At 44.9% G+C, this 23,248-nt stretch overlaps 1 protein-coding gene across 1 annotated transcript in view; it reads right to left on the minus strand.

Annotated features, from left to right (window-relative positions):
* Window positions 1–9,549, minus strand: part of LOC126423533 (collagen alpha chain CG42342-like) — a 649,892-nt gene extending 640,343 nt beyond the window's left edge. Inside the window, exons 1-2 of the mRNA XM_050087251.1 lie at window positions 9,537–9,549; window positions 9,265–9,434 (exon numbers count right to left, since the gene is read on the minus strand). Of these exons, the coding sequence (XP_049943208.1) occupies window positions 9,265–9,434; window positions 9,537–9,549 (183 nt within the window). The remainder of the gene's footprint in view (window positions 1–9,264; window positions 9,435–9,536) is intronic.
* Window positions 9,550–23,248: the final 13,699 nt, after the last annotated feature.

The following is a 23,248-nucleotide window of genomic DNA, read 5'->3' on the forward strand; positions in this document are numbered from 1 at the left end:
GTACCGACCGACCGCCATGTCATCCTCAGATGTTAGGCGTCACTGAATGCAGATATGGAGTCAGAACAGCCCTCTCCCGGCCGTTGCCAGTTTTCATGGACAGAGCCCCTACTCCTCAGTAAAGTAGCTCCTCAATTAAAGGTTCTCGAAAATATGCGCTTATCACCGTATGAGTTTGTTTTTGGCGAAAGGATGCCCTCCCTTTTTGAATTACGCATATGTATCTCAGGAGAGGGTATATCCTCTGTTCGAAATTTTGCTAAAAATTCAAAAAGTACTTGAAGCCACGTTATAAAGATGAATACGAAGGATCTAGAATAGCTGGAAGGCACTAACAACAGAAAGGCATAGTTACCTAAGTATCACGTTGGACAGTGGATAATGTTACCTAACGCTCTGCTGCAGAAAGAAAAAAAAAACTAATAAGTTCATTTTGAATTTCCAAGGACCTTATAAGATAGTCAAGATAGTGTCTATGATTAAAGTCAAACTACGACTTCCAAGCCAAAGCACTGTGGTGCTCATAACAATAGTTAGTCCATTTCAGTGTGACCCGTACACACTGCCTCAGTTTCTGTCAACTCCTTCCGAAGGGGGAGGGTAAGTCGTAGGAGAAAATACGATAAATAAATGTAGACCTACTAGGTAAGTAAAGCAGGATGCACCTGCGGTTATTCCGACCCCTCTCCAAACACTCTGAGCGAGCGAAAAGGACAGGAAAACTAACAGGGAATTTCCTCTTCCCGTATGATGCGGTCCAGACCCAACCCAGAACCAGTTCACGGAGAACAGAGAATAGCAACTCGGATTCCAGTCGTCGAATACAGGGCAAAGGGGAGTGGAAACCAAGAGGCATCATTGTTGTGGTGTTCCTTGGCCTTCTGGGCAGATACAAATTGGCTGAAACTCTAAAGGTACGTCCTTCGAGTGATGGGGTACTATTCACACAGCAGCAGGATGTAGTGATGCTGGAATATCAGTGGACATCAAGCATGGACATTAAAGTATAGCCGATAAAAAAAGAAATTCAACGACTTGAAGATAACTTTGGGAAACTGCAATCCATGATGCAAGGCATGATAGAATTAAATGACACTTGAGCGAAATATCAGTTAATGTGATCAGTCATCGTACGTTTGCAGTAGCAGCTGCGCCAGACCACAGAACTAGTCGCACGTGTTCGACGAAAGAGGAGATGGTTAGACGAAGGCGGCAGAAACCTTACAGAGGATAAACACGGTGTTGCATATTGCTCTACAAGTTTTTCTGTTTTCAGTGTGACAAACTGATGCTACTGTGTTCGGCTTTGTAACGTTAGTGTAGGTGGTCTCTCAGACTCAGCTAATGACATCCGTCCATTTTGTCCGTTTATTTACGTATATAAACAGACTTCTATTTTTTCGTTTATGTGAGACAATCTGTGTGAGATAGGTTCCACTCAAAATTCTACATTCGAATATTTTACAATTTGGGTTTTTCCCAATATCTTTAATTGATTGTGTCAAGTATTGTGTATTTATTGTGTAGTTTCGAATGTTTGTGAGCTCTGTATAAAATTAGTACGATATTGCCAGTTGTAAACTACATCAGCACTTCTCAGCAATTTTGGCAGCTTACAGACTGGCATAACGGATTCTGAAATTGAAACAGAATCAGTGAGGTTAATTTAAAGTTGTTTCAAAATTTTTCAGATAAACATTACACCAGTCAGAATGTACGCCTCATTGTGAGTTGGTTGTTGTTCGCAAGTAGCTGTAAATCGCTCAGACTGCTGCCAAGAACCTAGAAATTGCTTCAAATGAATGTGTCAGGGGAACTATGAGAAGCTCTCCCCCGTCCCCTCCCAACTAATGACAAGTATGAGCAGGTGTCTTCCTCTGAAACCGAAACTGAGCCAGTGAGACACGCTTCAGCCGTTAGGATGCCTGCTGTGTCCCTTGTCAGGTGAAAGCAAGGACACTGTTAATCTATGTACGGTCAAATAATAGCACGCCATAGGGAAATGGCAACATAGAATGAGAAGCAGCTTGTATGTCTGGAGCACCCATTTCACATGCTGAAAATGCCGCTATTGAGGGAATAGGGAGGAAGCAACTGCAGACCGTGACGCATGTTGGAACAGCTTGGTCGTACGTGTTTCGTTCCACCGACCTGCAGAGAAGGTTGAAAAACCCACCCTATTTCACAGCGTTTCAATCAAGATCAATATCTGCAGCATTTCTCCAGAACTGGACGAAACGAATTATTTCTAAAGCGAGCAGAAGATTTGAGCATGAGACATCGAAAGTTCTGCTGCAACTTCCTGTACTTATTCAATGTTGCAGAGAGTTGCAGGGCTTCCCTAAATAGGTCAGTAGAGCACTACGCATCAGAGGCTGCTATATAGATAGCTGACGGTGTGTAGAATCCACACAATGGTTTATAGATAGGTGACTCTCCATCCAGTCCAGGTAGTGATAACAGTAAGATACCCTCAAGTTGTAGTGTAAGACCCAAATACACTCCTGGAAATGGAAAAAAGAACACATTGACACCGGTGTGTCAGACCCACCATACTTGCTCCGGACACTGCGAGAGGGCTGTACAAGCAATGATCACACGCACGGCACAGCGGACACACCAGGAACCGCGGTGTTGGCCGTCGACTGGCGCTAGCTGCGCAGCATTTGTGCACCGCCGCCGTCAGTGTCAGCCAGTTTGCCGTGGCATACGGAGCTCCATCGCAGTCTTTAACACTGGTAGCATGCCGCGACAGCGTGGACGTGAACCGTATGTGCAGTTGACGGACTTTGAGCGAGGGCGTATAGTGGGCATGCGGGAGGCCGGGTGGACGTACCGCCGAATTGCTCAACACGTGGGGCGTGAGGTCTCCACAGTACATCGATGTTGTCGCCAGTGGTCGGCGGAAGGTGCACGTGCCCGTCGACCTGGGACCGGACCGCAGCGACGCACGGATGCACGCCAAGACCGTAGGATCCTACGCAGTGCCGTAGGGGACCGCACCGCCACTTCCCAGCAAATTAGGGACACTGTTGCTCCTGGGGTATCGGCGAGGACCATTCGCAACCGTCTCCATGAAGCTGGGCTACGGTCCCGCACACCGTTAGGCCGTCTTCCGCTCACGCCCCAACATCGTGCAGCCCGCCTCCAGTGGTGTCGCGACAGGCGTGAATGGAGGGACGAATGGAGACGTGTCGTCTTCAGCGATGAGAGTCGCTTCTGCCTTGGTGCCAATGATGGTCGTATGCGTGTTTGGCGCCGTGCAGCTGAGCGCCACAATCAGGACTGCATACGACCGAGGCACACAGGGCCAACACCCGGCATCATGGTGTGAGGAGCGATCTCCTACACTGGCCGTACACCACTGGTGATCGTCGAGGGGACACTGAACAGTGCACGGTACATCCAAACTGTCATCGAACCCATCGTTCTACCATTCCTAGACCGGCAAGGGAACTTGCTGTTCCAACAGGACAACGCACGTCCGCATGTATCCCGTGCCACCCAACGTTCTCTAGAAGGTGTAAGTCAACTACCCTGGCCAGCAAGATCTCCGGATCTGTCCCCCATTGAGCATTTTTGGGACTGGATGAAGCGTCGTCTCACGCAGTCTGCACGTCCAGCACGAACGCTGGTCCAACTGAGGCGCCAGGTGGAAATGGCATGGCAAGCCGTTCCACAGGACTACATCCAGCATCTCTACGATCGTCTCCATGGGAGAATAGCAGCCTGCATTGCTGCGAAAGGTGGATATACACTGTACTAGTGCCGACATTGTGCATGCTCTGTTGCCTGTGTCTATGTGCCTGTGGTTCTGTCAGTGTGATCATGTGATGTATCTGACCCCAGGAATGTGTCAATAAAGTTTCCCCTTCCTGGGACAATGAATTCACGGTGTTCTTATTTCAATTTCCAGGAGTGTATATGCCCTCCTGAGATGGAACGATAATAATCCCAGTGGTCAAAAGCCAAAACCTCCCAGAGTTACATATAGCGCTAAAAAGCGGTAGAGCGTATATAAACAGCACTAGGGACGGAAAGCTGACTAAAACCTGAAACTGACAGCAGTGAGTTTTCAGGGGTATGAAAGGGTATGCTGATCAGAAATGGAGGTAGCGTAATTTATCGCAGAAGGCAAGAAATTCAAATCTATTGAGATACAAACTAAATTTACTTGTGAGACTGTTTGGACAAGACTTAGTAGGAAGGGTGAATATAAACTCACTACTCGATCTTTCTGACGACCACCAGACACATCTCAAGATGTAATACAAAAACCCCTGCTCGCTAGTACATACATTCACCAATCATTCATCTGTGGAGAGCACATAAAACTTTCTTACTTGGTACAACTAGTTCAGAAACTCATTCATGGTAGAAATGCACTGAAGCGCCAAAGAAACTGGAATAGGCATATGTATTCGAATACTGAGGTATGTAAACAGGCAGAATACGGCGCTGCGGTCAGCAACGCCTATATAAGACAACAGGTGTCTGGCGCTTGTTTGATCAGTTACCGCTGCTACAATGGTAGATTATCAGGATTTAAGTGAGTTTGAACGTGGTTTTATAGTCCACGCACGAGCGATGGGACACAGCGTCTCCGAGGTAGTGATGAAGTGAGGATTTTCCCGTACGACCATTTCACGAGTGTACCGTGAATATCAGGAATCCGGTAACGCCGGCCGTGGTGGCCGAGCGGTTCTAGGCGCTTCAGTCCGGAACCGCGCGACTGCTGCGGTCGCAGATTCAAATCCTGCCTCGGGCATGGATGTGTGTGATGTCCTTAGATTAGTTAGGTTTAAATAGTTCTAAATTCTAGTGGACTGATGACCTTCGATGTTAAGTCCCAGAGTGCTCAGAGCCATTTGAACCATTTTTGAATCCGGTAACACATCAAATCTCCGACATCGCTACGGTCAGGAAAAGATCATGTGAGAACGGGACCAACAACGACTGAGAGAATCGTTCAGCGTGACAGAATTACAAAGCTTCCGCAAATTGCTGCAGATTTCAATGCTGGGCCATCAACATATGTCAACATGCGAACCATTCAACGAAACATCATCGATATGGCCTTTCGGAGCCGAAGGCCCACTCCTGTACACTTGATGACTCCACGACACAAAGCTTTACACCTCACCTGGTCCCATCAACATTGACATTGGACTGTCGATGACTGGAAACATGTTGTCTGGTCGGACGAGTCTCGGATGGACATGTAGGGGTATGGTGAAAACCTCATGAATCCATGGACCATGCATGTCAGCAGGGGGTTCAAGCTGGTGAAGGCTCTGTAATAGTGTGGGGCGTCTGCAGTTGGGGTGATATGGGACCCCTGATACGTCTAGATACGACTCTGACAGGTGACACGTACATAAGTATCCTGGCTGATCACCTGCATTCATGTCCATTGTGCATTCCGACAAACTTGGGCAATTCGTGCAGGACAGTGAGACATCCTACACGTCCGGAATTGCTTCAGAGTGGCTCCAGGAACACCCTTCTGAGCTTTAACACTTCCGCTGGACACGAAACTCCCCAGACATGAACATTAGTGAGCATATCTGGGATGCCTTGCAACGTTCTGTTAAGAAGAGATCTCCGACCCTCGTACTGTTAGGGATTTATGGCTAGCACTGCAGTATTCATGGTGCCAATCCCCTCCAGCACTACTTCAGATATTAGTCAAGTCCATGCCACGTCGTGTCCCGGCATTTCTGCGTGCTCGAGGGGGCCCTACACGATATTAGGGAGGCCTACCAGTTTCTTTGACGCTGCAGTGACTTCCGACAGATAGCGTAGCTGCAGGACAGTTTCAAAATGGCGTCTGTAAGTAACGTACGTTACAAGCAACGTGCCGTCGTTGAATTTCTCAATGCAGATAAAGAAACTGTGGGGAATATTCACAAACGCTTGTGCACAGTCTATGGAGCATCTGCTGTCGACAGAAGAACAGTTAGTCACGGGGCACGGAGAGTGAGGCCATCAGAAGGCTGTCGGTGAAGCTCCACTATTTGCAGCGCTCGGGGAGGCTATCCACGGCTGTCACACCTGACATGTTGCAGCGAGCTGAAGTTGTCATTCACGAGGACAGACTCATTGCGATTCGGCCGTTGGCGCTGCATCTGTCAATCAGCAAAGGAAGCGTGGATGCAATTATCTGCACTCTTGGATATTCAAAAGTGTGTGGAAGGTGTGTCCCGCGGTGTCTAACGGTGGATTACAAACTGCAGAGAAAAAACACTTGTCTTGATTTGTTGCAACATTTTGGAACTGATGGGGAGGCTTTCTTGTCCCGAATTGTGACAGGTGATGAAACCTGGGTTCACCAATTTGACCCCGAAACAAAGCGACAGTCTATGGAATGGTTCCATTCACATTCCCCACAGAAAAAAATTCAAAGCAACTGCTTCGGCCGATAAGGCCCTGATCACCGTGTTCTGGATCTGTGAAGATGTGATTCTCATTAATTCGGAAGCATATGTCAACACATTAACAAAACTCAAGACGCGCTTCCGGCGACTTCGGCGCCACAGCAACCCAGTAGATGTTTTGCTGCAACACGATAACGCTGGGCTACGCACAAGTCTGAGGATTGCTGAAAACGTCGCAAAATAGGATTGTACAATGTTGTTACCCTACAGTTCTGACCTAGCCCCCTTGGATTCCCACTTGTTTGGGCCATTTGTGGAAGACATTTTGAGGACAAGGAGGAGGTGATTCACACAGTAAAGCACTGGTTCCGCCACCAGGACAAAGATTCGTAACGACAGAGCATGCAAACCCTTGTTCCGATCTGGAGGAAGGCCATAGAACGGGATGGAGATTCCGTGGAAAAATAGCGTGTGTAGATAAAACACCATTTTTTCGTGTGTGTAATTCTCATTAGGTTCAATAAAGATGTGTTAAAGAAAAACAATGCGGTGCATTACTTTCTTGGCACCCTCGTAGCAACAACGACCGCTAAAGTAAAAAGGGCAAGTAAAACAAGTAGTACGATTTTCACGTTCAGAGAACTAGATAACGAGGTAGTCGTGTCTCATCTCAAAGAGGAACTGAAAACATTTATGTCTAGGCAGGAGCATGTAGAGGAACTGTGGTTCAAGATTAATAGACTAGTTGACCAAAATGCAGAACAAAGCGCGTTTGGCTGTCCAAAGGGCAGTAGGTGGAATCTTCAATGATCGTCATAGTAGAACCTTCTCGAAAGATCTCTCACAAAGCCCTAACTACTCATAGTCATTTGTAAAGGCTGTTAGTGACACTAAAATTAGTGCCCATAAACTCATGGATGACATAGGAACAGAAACTGAACGTTGCAAAACAAAAGCAGAATATCAGAACTCTGTTTTCAAATCTTCCTTTACAAAAGAAACTACAGAAGTACAGTCCTCGGTTTACTTCTTTCTCCCTGCAAAGATGAGTGATGTTGCTGTAGAGAAATAACTGAACCGCTAATATTAAACAAGGCTCCAGGGCCAGACCGACTCCCTGTTCAATTCTACACAGAATTTGCAGGAGAGGTAGCTTACATTTTAACCGTAATAGAAAGTACATCCGTCGAACAACAAGCTGTGCCGAGAGGTTGGCAGAAAGTGCAGGTCACATCAATCTACGTGAAACGTAACGTCAGTCTCATTGGCATCTACCTGTTGTACAATCTTCAGGCATTTTCTAAGCCCAGACATATTGAGGTAACAAAAGAAATGGCCTCTTGCACACCAACCTGCGTCAGTTCCGAGCACACCTATCTTGCTAAATCCAATTTGCGCTTTTCTTGTATAGCATTCTAAAAGCCTGAATGAAGGCATACAGGACGATGCCGTACTTCCTGATTTACGACTAACATGTGACTCGTTACCACACTAACGTAGATTAACAAACGCACCATCATACTGGTATTGGCTTGAGGATTTCTTTGTAGGGAGAGACGCAGCATGTCATCTTGAATGGAGACAGAAATGCACTATCTGATCAACAGTATCCAGACATCTATTTGTGGACATCAAAATGCAGTGTGTCCGCCCTTTGCCTTGATAACAGCTTCAACTCTGCTGGGAACACCTTCGGTGAAATATCTGAATACCTGTTGAGAAATGGCAGGCCATTCTTCCTCAAGAGCCGAAACCAGAAGAGATAACAAAGTTGGTGCTGGGGTCCGCAGTGAAGTCGACGTTCTACATAATTCTAAAGGTATTCCACTATGTTCAGGTCTGTACTCTACGCATGTCAGTCCATTTCAGGAATGTTATTGTCCACAAATTATTGCCTCACACATGCTGCTTTGTGACAAGGTTCATTGTCATGTTGATGCAATCAGTCGTCATTTCCGAACTGTTCCTCTACTGGACGCAGTACAGAATGCTGTAACGTACGTCCATATCTTTCTGCATTCGGTATTTACTTAAGCACACTAAGGGAACCACGTAAAACACCCTCATGCCGTAGCACCAAATCCTCTGTACTTCACTGTTGGAACTACACGGGATGACAAGCAACATTTTCCAGGCATTAGGCAAATCTAAACCCTTCCATCGCGTTCTTTACACCACCTCAAGCGTCATTTAGCAATAACTACAGAATATGTGGCTTATGGGGAGCTGCTCGACCGTTGAACTCCGTTATTTTTAACTTTCTATGCACAGCCATTGTTCCAGTTGGACTGCTGGCTGCACTCTGGAACTAATTAGTGACTCATTCCGCTGATTTCGTGGAGCTTTTTATAACCATCTCTCGCAGTTTTCGACGGTCCCTGTCCGTCAGGGGTTTGCCTGATCTTCGTATTGTTATGATTGTTCCTTTGCATCTCTGCTTCACAGTCACATCACCAACAGTCGACTTGGGCAGCTTTAGAAGGGACTGCGACTACTTAGAACGTTCGCAGAAGGAATTAAGTAGCCATTCTTTCCCCGCACTTGACAGTGGCCCACTGATCAGCAGAGTTTGTACTCGTACGTAGTAGCAGTGTGCCAACATCTTACGTATTGAAATATCCGGCACCAAACCCGTTCGAGTTCGGTAACTATCCTGGGAAGTAAAATAATTATGCTAGCATGGTATTAAAAGATTAAAAAGCGCAAAACTGAGGAGCAAAATGTTAAAAAATCTGTTTGCTGGGTTGAGTGGTGGAGTGTGGTCGATTAGAAAAATTGAGGAGCTGTTGTCAGTCGTCATTGATCTTAATAAAGTGATATTATTAATAGTAATAATAATAATAACAATAAGATGTGAAGTGCATAGCTATAATTGATAGGGACTCACCGTCACTCCCGCGTCACCTTTCCTGCCTCGCCGGCCCTTCTGGCCGGGAGGACCCGGCGGCCCTGCAACAATAAAGCAGTTGTCGATCACTCGTGGCAGTGTACAAGGTACAAGACTGAATACTCGCTGAGCAGTGAACACTGCTTTGGCGCCATCAGCTACGTGCTCTTCTGAGAAAAGAAAAAGCTATATTACTGGCTGCGTCAAAGCTTGACAGAATATATGGTATTTTATTAAAAGTCTACCTAATTCTAAAGGGAGGCCTATTTCACCTGGTATATTCATGCTAAGAGCACCCAAAGGGCAGAAACAGTAATCAGTAACATTAGGATCTGCCAGCCACTGTAAGCATCAACTCAAAGATATGGAAGTACGAGAAAACAAGCATACAGATTTTTCGCAGAATCACTGTTTTCTGAGACGATATATGTTGTCACTTCGATATCTGTTAATATTACTGCCTACAAGAATCGGAGGTCTGTTTCATTAACTGTTATTGTATTTGATCGTGATAACGTATTTTTTAGTCTTTACGGGATTTCTTTAATTATTCGTTTCTACCTTCCTTTATTACTTCTTGCAGTGCATTTCTTCCCTATAGTAAGAATACCTTCTAGTGAAATGTGTAGAGATTGCCAAAGGAAAACACATTTAAATGAAAGCTTCATGCAAAGAATCAACACACTGAAAGTCTAATTTGATGTAAGAAAGATATCCAGAAAACCTATTTCTCGAATGTGAAGCTGGGAACATTTTCATTTGGTACATGGGATCCATTTTGAAATAGTTAGTATTTCTTCATATGTGATATTGTCAAACTGTTCCCACTAAACATTGGCATACACGCGGCAATAGGTGATGTTTTCTCGTTCCCAAAGTAAAAGTGAGAGAGCTCGACCATGCAGATGTCTCCTAGTGTACGAATATTATCTTCAGCAGCAGACAGAAAATGGAGAAGCCAGCTGAACCCCAAACAGCACGTTTAGGATGCAAAAAGCCATTGTCTCAACGTTAGAAGCTTTGCGAGAACCATAGGATAAATCGTCTACAGAGCTCATGGACAGCATTGTCAACAACCCAATCGTATATGTTGTACTGAAAGTCAGGTTAGTTTCCTTTAGTAAGGTAAAGCTGTGCTAAAACCGAAGGACGGTTTGAACACTGCGGCGTTTTAATAGGCGTCGTTCAATTGCAAGCGGTATGAGCATGCCTTTCTGCTATCTTTTAACAGTATTAGGCAGACAGTTATAGGAGACTGTACTATTTAATATGGATTCCGAGTGCAGGTGTCACTTAGCATTTTTCTCGTTAATAAATAGCTGCCAGAGGTAAAAGAAATGGTAACTGACAGGAGAAATTCTAGGAACGACTGAGGATACAACTCCTAGAGTCCGCGCACCCACCGAGCCACAATGAAGTTAAGAGTTGTACTCTTTTGATGTATCCGCTTTACACATTTTTAAATGTAAATTCTGCTCCCTGTTCTGTGTTTACAAGTTTTGTTACTATAACGTTATGTGATTTACAATTTAGTTAATTTTGAGTGCATTCGTTATGTAACTTTCGAAAATTTGTATTTTTATGATTTTGGCAAGTCGAAACTCTCACCCAGAACCTTGCTTTTCGCGGGTAATGCTCTTACCGAATCACACGACCTGCCCTCCGCACAGGGAGGCACTGGCGGAAGCTGAGTCTGAAAGATATTCTGACCAAAGTCGGTTGTGAGGGCGGGTCGTATGCCGCGCCTGGATAGCTCAGTCTGTAAGAGCAAGGCGAAAGGCAAGGTTCTGGGTTTTAATCCCGGGCTAGCACATAGTTTTAATCTGACAAGAAGTTTCCAGATACACTCTGGTCCTGACTTTGCTGCGAACCCTTAAAGGAATACACAGTAGTGACTGAGGATCACACTGAGTCTCTGTCCACGCAGAGCGTCTCCACCAGCATTAACAGCAGTATAGTTGTCGTCGCTTGGATCGCGACAAACGACATGGGCCACTGATTGACTGTAGCAGCACGACTCTCGCAGATGTGTTCATTTCAGTACTGACGGCATTGGTCTGGCGCTGGAAGTCAAGCTCTTTATTGATAGCGACAAATAGCAGGACCAAGTTACACATCTGATCCAAAGTGTCCGGACACACCTATGTAATACGGGCTATGCCACTAGATGTCACGAGAATCGGACCCGCGACTGTAAAAGGTAGCGGGGAGTACTGCGTTGTCAGCAGAAGAGAAGTAACAGCGGAGTCGGACAGGAGAGCTCAGTGACTTCGCACGTTTACTAGACACTGGGTGTCACCTGAGTAACAAATCCGTCAGGGACGTTGCAGCCCTGATGAAGTCGGCTGTTGGCCATGTAACTGGGAAATGGAACAGCCACAGCTAAACCAACGCCAGACATACCTCATGCACTGCCGGTGGGTGGCTGCAAAAAACCGCATGAAATCAGCGGAATGAATCACTCTTGAGTTTCAAAGTGCTGTCAGCAGTCCAGCTGGCACAGAAACTGTGCGTAGGGATTTTAAAATAGCGGGATACAATGCTGGAGCAGCTCCTCATAACCCACACAGTCTGTAGTCAACGCTAAGCGACACTTGAGGTGATGTAAAGAGAGACGCTATAACATCACACGATTGGGAACGAGTGATTTAGAGTAATGATTCGCGCTATACGCTGTGGCAAACGCTAAAGAAACGTCACATGCCGTCGTATGTGGTGCCAACCGTGAAGTACGGAGGCAGTGATGTTGCGGTAAGTGCGGTGTTTTTCGTGGTTAGGGTGTCATTTCCTTATTGTGATAAAGAAAATGCGAAATGCGAAAGGATTTGAAAACATTTTACAACATTGTGTACTCATACAATACAGGAACAGTTCGGGGGCTACGTTTGTTTATATCAGCAAGAGAATGCATCCCGTCATTAAGCAGCAACTGTGAGGCAATGGCTAGTAGATAAATACTCTGTACGTTCCTCAAATGGACTGACTTGCCAAAGCTCCGACCTCAATCCAATGGAACATCTTTGGGATGAGTTTGGATGTTGATTTCGCTCCAAACCCCAGTGTCCAATATCACTACTTTCTCTGGTTTCGATTCTTGAGGAAGAATGGGATGCCATTCCTCCACTGATATTGACACACCTCATTGAAAGTACCCCAGCAGAATCCAAACCATCATAAAGGAGAAGGGTGGACACACTCTCTTGTGTCTATGACAACAAGGGAACAACACGCTTGACATTCCACCGATAGCAATGCACAATGTTTTATTATTGGTGAACACGAAAAACAGGTAACGTGGAGCTGGTCCCCACAGGAAAATAAGAGCCTCTGCTTGACAACAAGAAAATAAGAATCAGTTTTTGACAGATCCGCTGTAACAAATAGGAAGTTCACACGAAGTTCGCTAGCAGGAAGTTTCTCAGTGTTTATATATGCAGAGTCCTACAAAGACCGTGGACTGTGACGAGTCGTGGCTGCACCTGATGACACCTGGGAGGCTCGAAGAACGTAAGGCCGGTTGGCGAGGCCGTGGTAAAGGGCCAGCGGAGGCTGTACACGGCGACGGAACAGCGGCTCGTGGAGCGTATGGAGCAGTGGATTCCATCGAGACTGTGAGCTCACAATGTGTTCTAAGATTATACAACGGTTAAATACCAGTGAGATTGTGTTGCCTTTCATGTCGACACGTGTGACCTGTGCTTTCTTCCAACCACTAGACACACTTTTCTGTTCGAGGGATCTACCATCTATCATGGTTAAAATGTCTGTATTGAACCTGACAGAGACTCCTGGACCTTGTTTCAACTGTTTTTGAAAGTCACTGAGATTAGTTATATCACTCGTTGTCGAGTTTGGTCGGTGTGTGGAACAAGTTAGGGTGCTGTGCACCAGCGCTATGTCGTCTTGATAGAAATATTCGCACTTCTGTGTGAATTTATACGAACAGCGACAGCAGAGTCGGTGTAATTCACCTTCCTGAGGAAGATCAGCTGACCGTCGTAAGTGATCTACCACAAGGTCCAATTTGGGAAAGCATGTGGTTGGACATCGGTCGTGTTCCTCCAAAGGAAACGTCCTGTCATTCGCCCTTAAGAAGTTTAGAGAAAACGCGAGTAACTTAAATCTGGAATGCCAGAGGTAAGCCGGCTGCTGTGACAGAGCGGTTCTAGGCGCTTCAGTCCGGAACCACGCGGCTCCTACGGTCGCAGGTTCTAATCCTGCCTCGGGCGTGCATGTGTGTGACGTCCTTAGGTTAGTTAGGTTTACGTAGTTCTAAGTCTAGGGGACTGATGACCTCAGATGTTAAGTCCCATAGTGCTTAGAGCCATTTGAACCATTTTGAACCAGACGGCGATTTGAATCACCACTCCGCCACCTCGCTCAGAAGAAGCAAAGAGTCGACTGTAACCTTCCCTGGAGAACTATCCCAGCATTCTTCTAAATTTATCAGAAAAACTGTGGGGAGCCTATATCTGTACGTATTAGAAAGGGAATCGAACCACGCCCGAGTCCTGTGCCACTAGACAAATGGAGAAACAAAAAATCAAAGAATGAAAGAGAATTCTTATTTGTTGACATAATTTTAATGACTACCAAATTGTAAAAATGTTTGTAAAAACACTTCTTTGTGTTATCATATATTCACAAAACGAGCCCTAATGCACTGTTGTAGGGAGCGGTCAGAAGATATGGAGATGGCACAACAAGGAGGAAAAGACAACCTGTAGTCGTATAATGTTATTGTGATATTGAACTCCTTCCCCATATGAGTCTTTCCAGGGGTGCATTCTGCCTTGACTTCCTTTTTATGAAGACAATGCACGACCGTATCGAACAGCACAGATGAGAACGAGAGAATATTTGGCGATTAGACTGACCTGCCGTTCCCTCGACTTAAATCCCACCGAACATATTTGGCATATGTTGGGGAGACTCTTGCAGCGCGTCCAGATGCATCAACGATCATCCAGCCGTTATCAATAGCGTTGGTGGAGGAATGGAACCCCTCCCACAAGAATTCCTTACCAACCTAGTGGCCAGCATGGGCGCACGTTCCAGAGCTTGCATTGCTGTCCCTGGTGATCACACACCCTATTAAGAACGATGTCCCGCCATTTATAAACTCCAGAAGACCATCATAAATCGCGGGGACTTATTGTATAGAATAAAACAGTCAATCAGTTCGTCTCATTGCATATTTCTTTCAAAATGGTTCAAATGGCTCTAAGGACTATAGGACTTAACAACTGAGGTCATCAGTCCCCTAGACTTAGAACTACATAAACCTAACTAACCTAAGGACATCACACACATCCATGCCCAAGGCAGGATTCGAACCTGCGACCGTAGCAGCAGCGCGGTTCCGGACTGAAACGCCTAGAACCGCTCGGCCACAGCGGCCGGCGCATATTTCTTTCAGTTACCTTTTGTACTGTGCTGTACTGTACCGTACCGTACTATATTGTAGCAGTCCTTTCTATGTACGCCCCAAGTTTCATAGAGCTATGTTGCTTGGCAGTGACACATCATGCGAAAGTAACTTTCGTCCTTAGGTTTTGCAGAACAGTGTAGTTACTTGCAGGTAACACATACTGACTTACAGTTGCTCATTTTTACTTCAGGTCACGACGTTCTTCCCGCCGTTCTTGTCTTCATATGCTGCTTCTCCTCCTCGTATTTATTTCATGGAAAGGTGATGTCGCCAAATGCTTTATTTGGTGACTTCTTCATTGAATTTTTTATTGATGTTATACTGAAGGATATATAGGATAAAACATGTTAAGAAAACTAAAATATTTGTGTTTCAGCTGGCTTGACTCTGTGTTATTGGTGAAAGATTGTAAAAATTTCTCGTCTAGGTTTCATAATAGTCTCGAAACATAGGTAGAAGAGTATGTTTCCTCGTATAGCATTTCTTTTTGTAGATCTGTTTTCCCTTCTGCTCATTTACGTAACTTTAAACGTGTTTCAGAAAATTACATGATGGAACAGCACAACAAATTAATACTTTTTTCGTTTCCTTCGACACTCATAGGACGAAAAACCGCGCAAAACGTTGGCCATTGTTGACATTATCACAACCAAAAATTGTCACTTCTACATGATTACTCTGCAGCTCACACTAAGTGTTACACAGAGGGCACACAGAACCACTTTCAGACTATTTCTCTACCGTTCCATTGTCAAACAGCACATGGGAAAAATGAAGACAAAAATTTTGCCTCGTGAGGTCTGATTACTCGTTTGTTTATGACGATGGTCATTTTCCCCTTCGTAGTTCGGAGTAAAAAAAAATGTTCTTGCATTCGGAGGAGAAAATCGGTAATTGAAACTTCGTGGAAGATCTCGACACAACGAAACGCGTCTTTATTTTAATGATTGCTACCTCATGTAGCTTATCGTACCCATGATATTCTGCCCCCTGTATCATGGTAATACGAAAAAAACTGCCTGGTTTATGTCAGGTATATGTACAATCATAGTTCTTGGACATTTAGTTAATGATACCAAACTAATTGAGACACAGTCATGAGGTCTCGAAGCATGGAGCAATAACAACATCGTGGTACCTTAGCCGAATAAAATAACAAAAGAAGTAAAAAAAGAAACAGTGTGACCAGTAATACACAGCACTCACATCAATGTATAGAGAAAGAATACGAAAGATAGGGAATAGTGTCCCATCGACCTCGAGGAATTAGCGACGGACTCTAGCTGTGTTGTTCACAGATACGAAAAATAAAAAATAAAAATCGGTCGCGAACGTTTTGAAGAACCGTCCCTGCACTTACTGGCGTTTTGGGGAACCCATTAGCAAATTGAAGCGACACTAGATGAACGGCGATATGAACCTCTATATCCCGCTTACACACCGCGTCACTTCCATCGGGGAGGTAACACCCAAGCGCGAAATACTGCCAGTAATATGATACGGATCTCACACTTATGATTAATAGCCTGAAATCCTCTTATATTTCAGCAACTATTAATTAACATCATTCCGGAAGTTGACATTAAAATGAAGCACGGACGTGTGCCACGAACCGACATAGTAAACTTCAAAGGTGTGTTAGTACGTTATTTCAATGGAAGAAAGAAAATAATAAAGCACATTCAAAGACAGGTCGCTCCAGTACCGTTCCTCCAGTACCGTATCTATAATAAGTACAACTTCTATTTCTCATACGAAAACTCTTGATTCTTCTGACATACAGGTGTGAACCGTACCAGAAACATACACAGATGAGCCAAAACATAATGACCACCTGTGTAATAGATTTCTGGTCCAGTTTTGGAAACCAATACAACAACGATTCTGCGTAGCATTGATTTACCAAGTCCTTGGTAGGTTTCAGGAGGCATTTGACACCACGTGTCTATGTGTAGGTCAGGCAATTGCCGCAAATTACGGGCTGATGGTTTGTGGGCGCGGAACTGGCGCTCGACAGCGTCCCTATGTGTTCCGTCGGGTACACATCAGGTAAATATGATGCCAAAGAGTTCAACGTGAATTCACTATCATGCTCCTCAAACCACTATAACACGTTTCTGGCCATGTGACATAGACACTTATCCTGCTGGAAGATGCCGTCGGTAAAGATGCATGTGATCTGCAATAATGTTCATGTAGCCCACAGCTGTCATGGTGCCTTTGATTATTCCCACAGGTGCCCTGGAACTCCAGGTGAATGACGCCAATAGCATAATACTGCCCTCATAGCCTGCTTACGTGGCACGGTGAATGTCTGCAGCAGCCGTTCGCCTGGCAACGGCATATCCGGACACGATTATCGTCCGGGTGCAACGATAAAGTGCTACACCAGAGTCAAACCTTTCGGCAAATCTGCCACAGATCACCGCCTATCCCGTTTAAGAGAGCGGCCAAACTTCCGACCTCCACTTTCTGTGGTGAGGCATGAACGTCTAACATCTTGTCGTCTATTCGTGGGTTCAACGTCCTTCAACCACGATCCATAAATGCCCACGACAGTAGCACGCGAACAGCGGACCAGATTCGCGGTTTCCGAGGCGCTTGTTCCTAGCCGCCGGTCGTAAAAAGTCTGCCTTTTATCTGAGTGGGTTTTGTCAGTGTGTTTCCTCATCTTTGGAGCGGGTGTTAGCTGGAATGATTCGCCGTTCTCCCTGCTCGGCTTATATACTTTCTTTACCGCGTCACGTGGCCGCAATGCCACCAAGCAGTACTCAGTCTTGCGGTGGGCAGTGGTCATAAGGTTTTGGCGCAGTACTAATGTATTATCCTGTGGAGCGCATTAGAATAATTGGCAGCGATCGGTTGCGACAGCTCCAACTGGGATCAATAAAATGCGTCAGACAGCATTAATTTACAGATTTATATCTTCATTATTTTTTTTTATACAAGAGTCATGTAGACGATATCTCAAGTGTCACGGTCCATTCTTTTGAGTTAAGTTTCACGTCTTCTTGTTCTTTTATTTTTTTATTTCTGTGAAGAATGATTTTAACCTCTGCGCCATTTACATGCATTATTTCACAACTGACGAGCAAGCTTACGTTTTATTTTTTCTGTTTTCGCCTCTGGGACCTCAAGCCTGGGTCACCATCGACGGCGTAGCGTAGCCTGTATTTTTTGTCATCATGTTAAGGAGGGTCCCGACAGTCTTGACGTGAGGGATGGGTTTGAGAAATATTCCCAAAGCGTAGGAGAAATGCTGCAGGGGGCATATTATTTCTTAATAACAACGCGTCTCCCCACCGTTTGGGCACATTACATCTCTTTTAGGTAAGATGGCGGCTGAGATAAATCTGTTAAACTTATTTACGAGGCAGACGCGTAGCCGTCCGGGTGGGTCGCCGAGGAACATGCCCTCCTGCTGGTCTGGGACGTGATGGCTATCTATCAAGCAGCGCGTTCCTGGGCCCCTACTGGAAGCTGAGTCTGGGAAGTGATTCTGGCGTCGCTCCTAACGAAAGCTGCAGAAAGAGCCATGTGGATCTCAAGAACCCACCAAGAATGACGTCAATCAGTGTTATGGGATGATGTGAAGTAGCAGTGGTAAAAAGTGCTCTTATTAGGTTTTCGCCGTGTTCACATCGATCAGCACGGACTGTGCTTCGTAACAGAGAAACGCAAACTGTACAGATTTTACATTAATGTAAACAACTTCCAAACTATTTTTTGTTGTTGGATATTGCGTGTGACCCCTAAGGGACCGAACTGCTGAGGTCATCGGTCCCTAGACTTACACACTACTTAAACTAACTTAAATTAACTTACGCCAAGAACAACACACACACACACACACACACATACACACCCTACGGCCGAGGGAGACTCGAACCTCCGGCGGGAGGGGCCGCACAATCCGTGACATGGGACCTATTTATTATTATTATTATTATGGAGGGAGGAATGTTAGGACAAAATCTCTACAGAAATGGAACAGTAGCTCCACAAAGACTGGGCAAGAATAAGGGAGGACGATGGTGGCAGTCAAGTAGGAGAAACTATCGCATCGTTCATCTGAAGTTACCTGGCATTCGGGATTATTTATAACAGTAGTAAATTACTTAGTTACAGATTTGGATTTATCGGTACCATGACTTCAACTTATATTTTAATTTGGCTCATCCTATTATCTCTACCCGCTTTTTCTTCATATTTATTCAACGAATACTCTTAACTTTTGTGCTACGGCTCTGAGTTTTCCAACATACATTTCATATGAAACATTTTTCGCCAAGTTGTTTACCAGTTGATACGTTTTGATGGTAAAAGCTAGTGTCAGATACTGTCTTGCAAATAGAAAACCGGTTCACGTGAGAAATAAATAAGGTAGAACGACGCAGTTCGTATTTTAGTTAATAAGTTTAAATTTGTTCTACCAAGCGACAACACAAGTAAGCTCACCGAACAAAATACTGGTCACCCCAGTGAGCACACACAGTGAATCAAACCTTCACAGATGGCGCAGCGATCGAGTTACGTGTTCAACTGCGCGTGCTCTGCCTCGGCGTGAGCGTAAGGCAATAGCGATTATTGAAACGTTTATGTTTCAAGCGGGCATTGTACGCAAATATAGGTAAATGTAAGGACCTGACAGAGTAGCAAAAGAGAGAAATCATGTTTGGCCATACCGTGTGTGAAGTTGCTGGATTTGTTCGTGTTTCGCTGCGGACTGTTCAACATATCTACGAGCAGTGGTGTAACACACGTGACCATGAAACACAGCGTCAGAATTGTGGTCGGATAAAGGTCCCGACTGAGAGGGGCTGAGAAGGCGTTTCACGACGAGAATCAAAATCGTTTCCAAACCCGACAGGAGTTGCTACAGGCAGTAAACGAAGGTCTATACCAACCAGTTAGTGAGAGAACTGCATGCAATGAGCATCTGGAGTCGATCACCTCGAAAGAGGTCGTTGCTCGTACAGGCAGATAAAGGCGACAACAGCAAAGTTCATTGGGCTGGAACAATATGTGCCCGGCAAATGTTGGAACAGCGGGTAAAATGCCGACGTCATTGTCCCAGCAATTAGGTGCGCGATCAAATCCTCAGCGAATGCCTTAATCTGGATGCGACGTATCTTTACAACCTTGTGGACTCTCTTTCTAACCGAATCTAGGGGGTTACTGTGTGAAGGGACGAAAGTACAGGATATTAAATGGTGCTTGTAATGATTTCTCTGGGGGTGACAAATCTTTGACCGATGAGCTTATCCGTTAACAAGAGAGGAACTAAACAGCTCTCTGAATGCAAGCAGTTGGCTAAGGGAAACATAGAAATCAATGCATAAAACGCGCGAAAATGCAACGGAAAAGAGCAACTAAGATTATCAGTGTAATAAATAGGTCCATTTATTTTAAATGGATAATTATGATACATTCGGATGCAGTACCTGACCTAATTTGAAATTTCCATAAATTCAGACTGTGTTTTTCTTATACAGGATGTTTAAAAAGGATTCATCTTTTATCACAAGACTACATCGTCTACATGAATGAAGACAGAAACTTCGTAAATTTTAAATTGTGCATCGAAACTAAAAGTTTACTTTGTCGTCTGTTGCTTGTTCGTTCACAAGGCCGCAGGCTGAGATCTTTCTGATATTGTGAGACCGGAGTTTCTCCCGGCGTATAGGATGTACAGATAACTTAGGGGAATGTAACCGGGTGATGCTGTTGACAACCGCCGATATTTCGACAGGTGCACGCCTTATCATCTTCAAGGCAAAACTGCAGCAAGTAAGCGCTGTGGAGGCGAATTTAAAACCTCGGTTTGCAGGGAAATGCGGGAAGATAACACACACACACACACACACACACACACACACACACACACACACACACACACACACACACACACTGTAAAGAAAAGCGCTATCAGTCAACTAAAGATGACAGACGTCAGAAGTTATCGATAGTGAAAAAAATAACCAAAGGGTAACATAGGATTAACTCTGTCCCTCAGTTTTCTGAGACACGCGAATGAGCAGGATTCCACGTAGAATTTAAATAAAACAACCATTTCTTTTTATAATGTCACTTGCTAATTTAATCTCAAATACTTCCTTAGTAACACTATCGCAATAGCTCGAAATGCATTCCAGAATATCTGTATTCCATAGGATGGACCGGTATCAAAACAATATTCTGCAATAGCCGATTTGCTTGGCAGTTGTAAGCGAGTGTGACGCTTATGCTCAATACACCGGTCCTCCACGGTCGTGATAGTCTGACCAATATATAACATACCACAACCGTCAGGAATACAGTATACACACGAAATACGCAAACCAAGATTTTCATTTACGGAACCAAAATGACTCTCATCTTATAATTCATTCAAAATCTTATTTCTCTCGAAGTTCTTCACCGATTAATTCGAAATTGTGACAGAATGTCGCATTCGAAACCGCGCTTGTGTTCATATACCTGTTTTAATACATATTATATATAAACAAAAATGTAATACACAACGGGAAAAAAGTTATTACCGAAAGTCCCGATAAGCTCTTGACCGATTTGCTCCACATTTTTATACAGTACTCTAACGAACATTCAGACAGACGTAAGCTATATATTAATAGTGAAACGTTGTTAGCAAACACAGGAAAGTTGTATTTATGGCTTATCGGCTTATGATTAGAAGACTACTATAGAATCTGAATGTGCAATAACAATTAATAAAGCTCACGGTCAGAGAGAGGGGAGAAGAGGAGATGGACACAGAGGTGGGAGGAAATGGAGACAGAAAGCGGAAAGCAGGAAATGGAAAGAGAGAGGGGGCAGAAGGTGATGAAGAGAGGGGGGAGCGAGAATGGGGACAGAGAAAGAGAGGAGTATGTGATATATAGAAAAGGAGAAAGAGATGGACAAAGAGAAGGGGGGGGGGGAGATTAGGACGTACATCCAATACCCATATGTGTTAGAAACGTGTGCTTTCCGTTTTCTTTCTTTTCCATCTAATCAAAATGCGTGGCCGGGAAGAGGTAGTATGAAATAAAAACAGAACGGGAAGAGATAGTATGAAATAAAAACAAAACAAGCAAAAATCTACATCTTTGTATATATATTTAATCAAAATATGCTTCCGGGTAACAATGAAAACTGTATGCCTTAACAGACTTGGAGCCAAATATTCGCGAGGACGGTACTGCGTGCTAGTGCATGATTGGACTTTCACTGAAATGGAGCCCGCAGAGCTTCGGAATGGATTGGAAGATCTTTCGTCGATACCGCACAACTCTCAGATGACCCTTGAGAGCGGTGAGAGGCATCCGACATACGTACATGACGTGGCCAAAAATACGCTGCCGAAAAAATGCAAGACCTTCAAGAACTGTCTTAAGCGGCACCCGGGTACGGTATTTGCATCCTGAGGGGTTATAGTATAAGTGATTCATTTGTCACAGCGATTGCCGATCTGTCTGTTCGCCCTCTGTTTTGATTCCGCACGCAGTAACTGTGCTGAGTTTAGAGGTGAACTGTGTTTGCAACATTCATTCTAAGGTACAACCATGCCCGAACGACCAGTACGTACTCCTGTTGAACAGTTTCAGCCATTCGAAAGAGATCGCGTTGTGGTCCTGCGGGTAGCTGGAAGGACGTATCGACCGACTGCTGCACATATTGGGCACCTCATGTTGGTGATGTGTCGCTGCTTCCAGCAGTGCTGGAACATTCCAACACTGTAGACCAGGTTATGGGCGTCCACGTATACAGACGCAAATCAAGACCGACACATTGTGCTAGCAGCATCTACATCTACATCATACGCCACATGCCACCTAACGGTGCGTGGCCGAGGGTTCTTCTGGTACCACTAACTGGTCCTCCCTTCCCTGTTCCGCGTGGGAAGAATGAATGTCAGTAAGCCTCTGTATTAGCTCTGATTTGTCGAACTGTCTCGTCATGGTCATTTCGTGAAATCTATATGGGAGGAAGTTACGTGTTGTTCGACTCCTTCCGGAACGCGCTCTCTCGAAATTTCAATAGTAAATCTGTTCGTAATGCACAACGTCTATCTAGTGGCGTCTGCTACTACTGCATCATCAGGAACCTTTGGGAACCGTCTACTTGCCGCAGGACTAAGTGCACGTGTTCTTCTGCCCAGGCTACTACTGACACTACGACACCGGTAAGCATGGCTACTCTGGTGCGTTAAAGAGCTGGCCCTACGATGGAATGACGCTCTGTTCTATTTAGTGATGAGAGTAGGTTGTCTCTCTACGTGAGTAACGGGCGTGCACTTGTATGGTGTAGATCTGGTGAGCTGCGTATTCCAGAGTGCATTCGCCCACGACACAGCCATCCGAACCCAGGCTTCAGTGTGTGGGGGGGCGAACAGTTACATCTCGCGATCACATTTGGAGTTTCTCCAGGATAAAGTAACTAGCAGCCACTATACTGCACAGGTTGGTACCATCGCGCTGTTGTCATTTCTTCAACAGGAAGGTGAAGTTCATCTTCAGCAGAGAACGCACGTTCACATACGGCTGCGACCCA

This window comes from Schistocerca serialis, chromosome 1 (genome assembly GCF_023864345.2).
Source record: "Schistocerca serialis cubense isolate TAMUIC-IGC-003099 chromosome 1, iqSchSeri2.2, whole genome shotgun sequence".
NCBI classification, from domain to species: Eukaryota; Metazoa; Arthropoda; class Insecta; order Orthoptera; family Acrididae; genus Schistocerca; species Schistocerca serialis.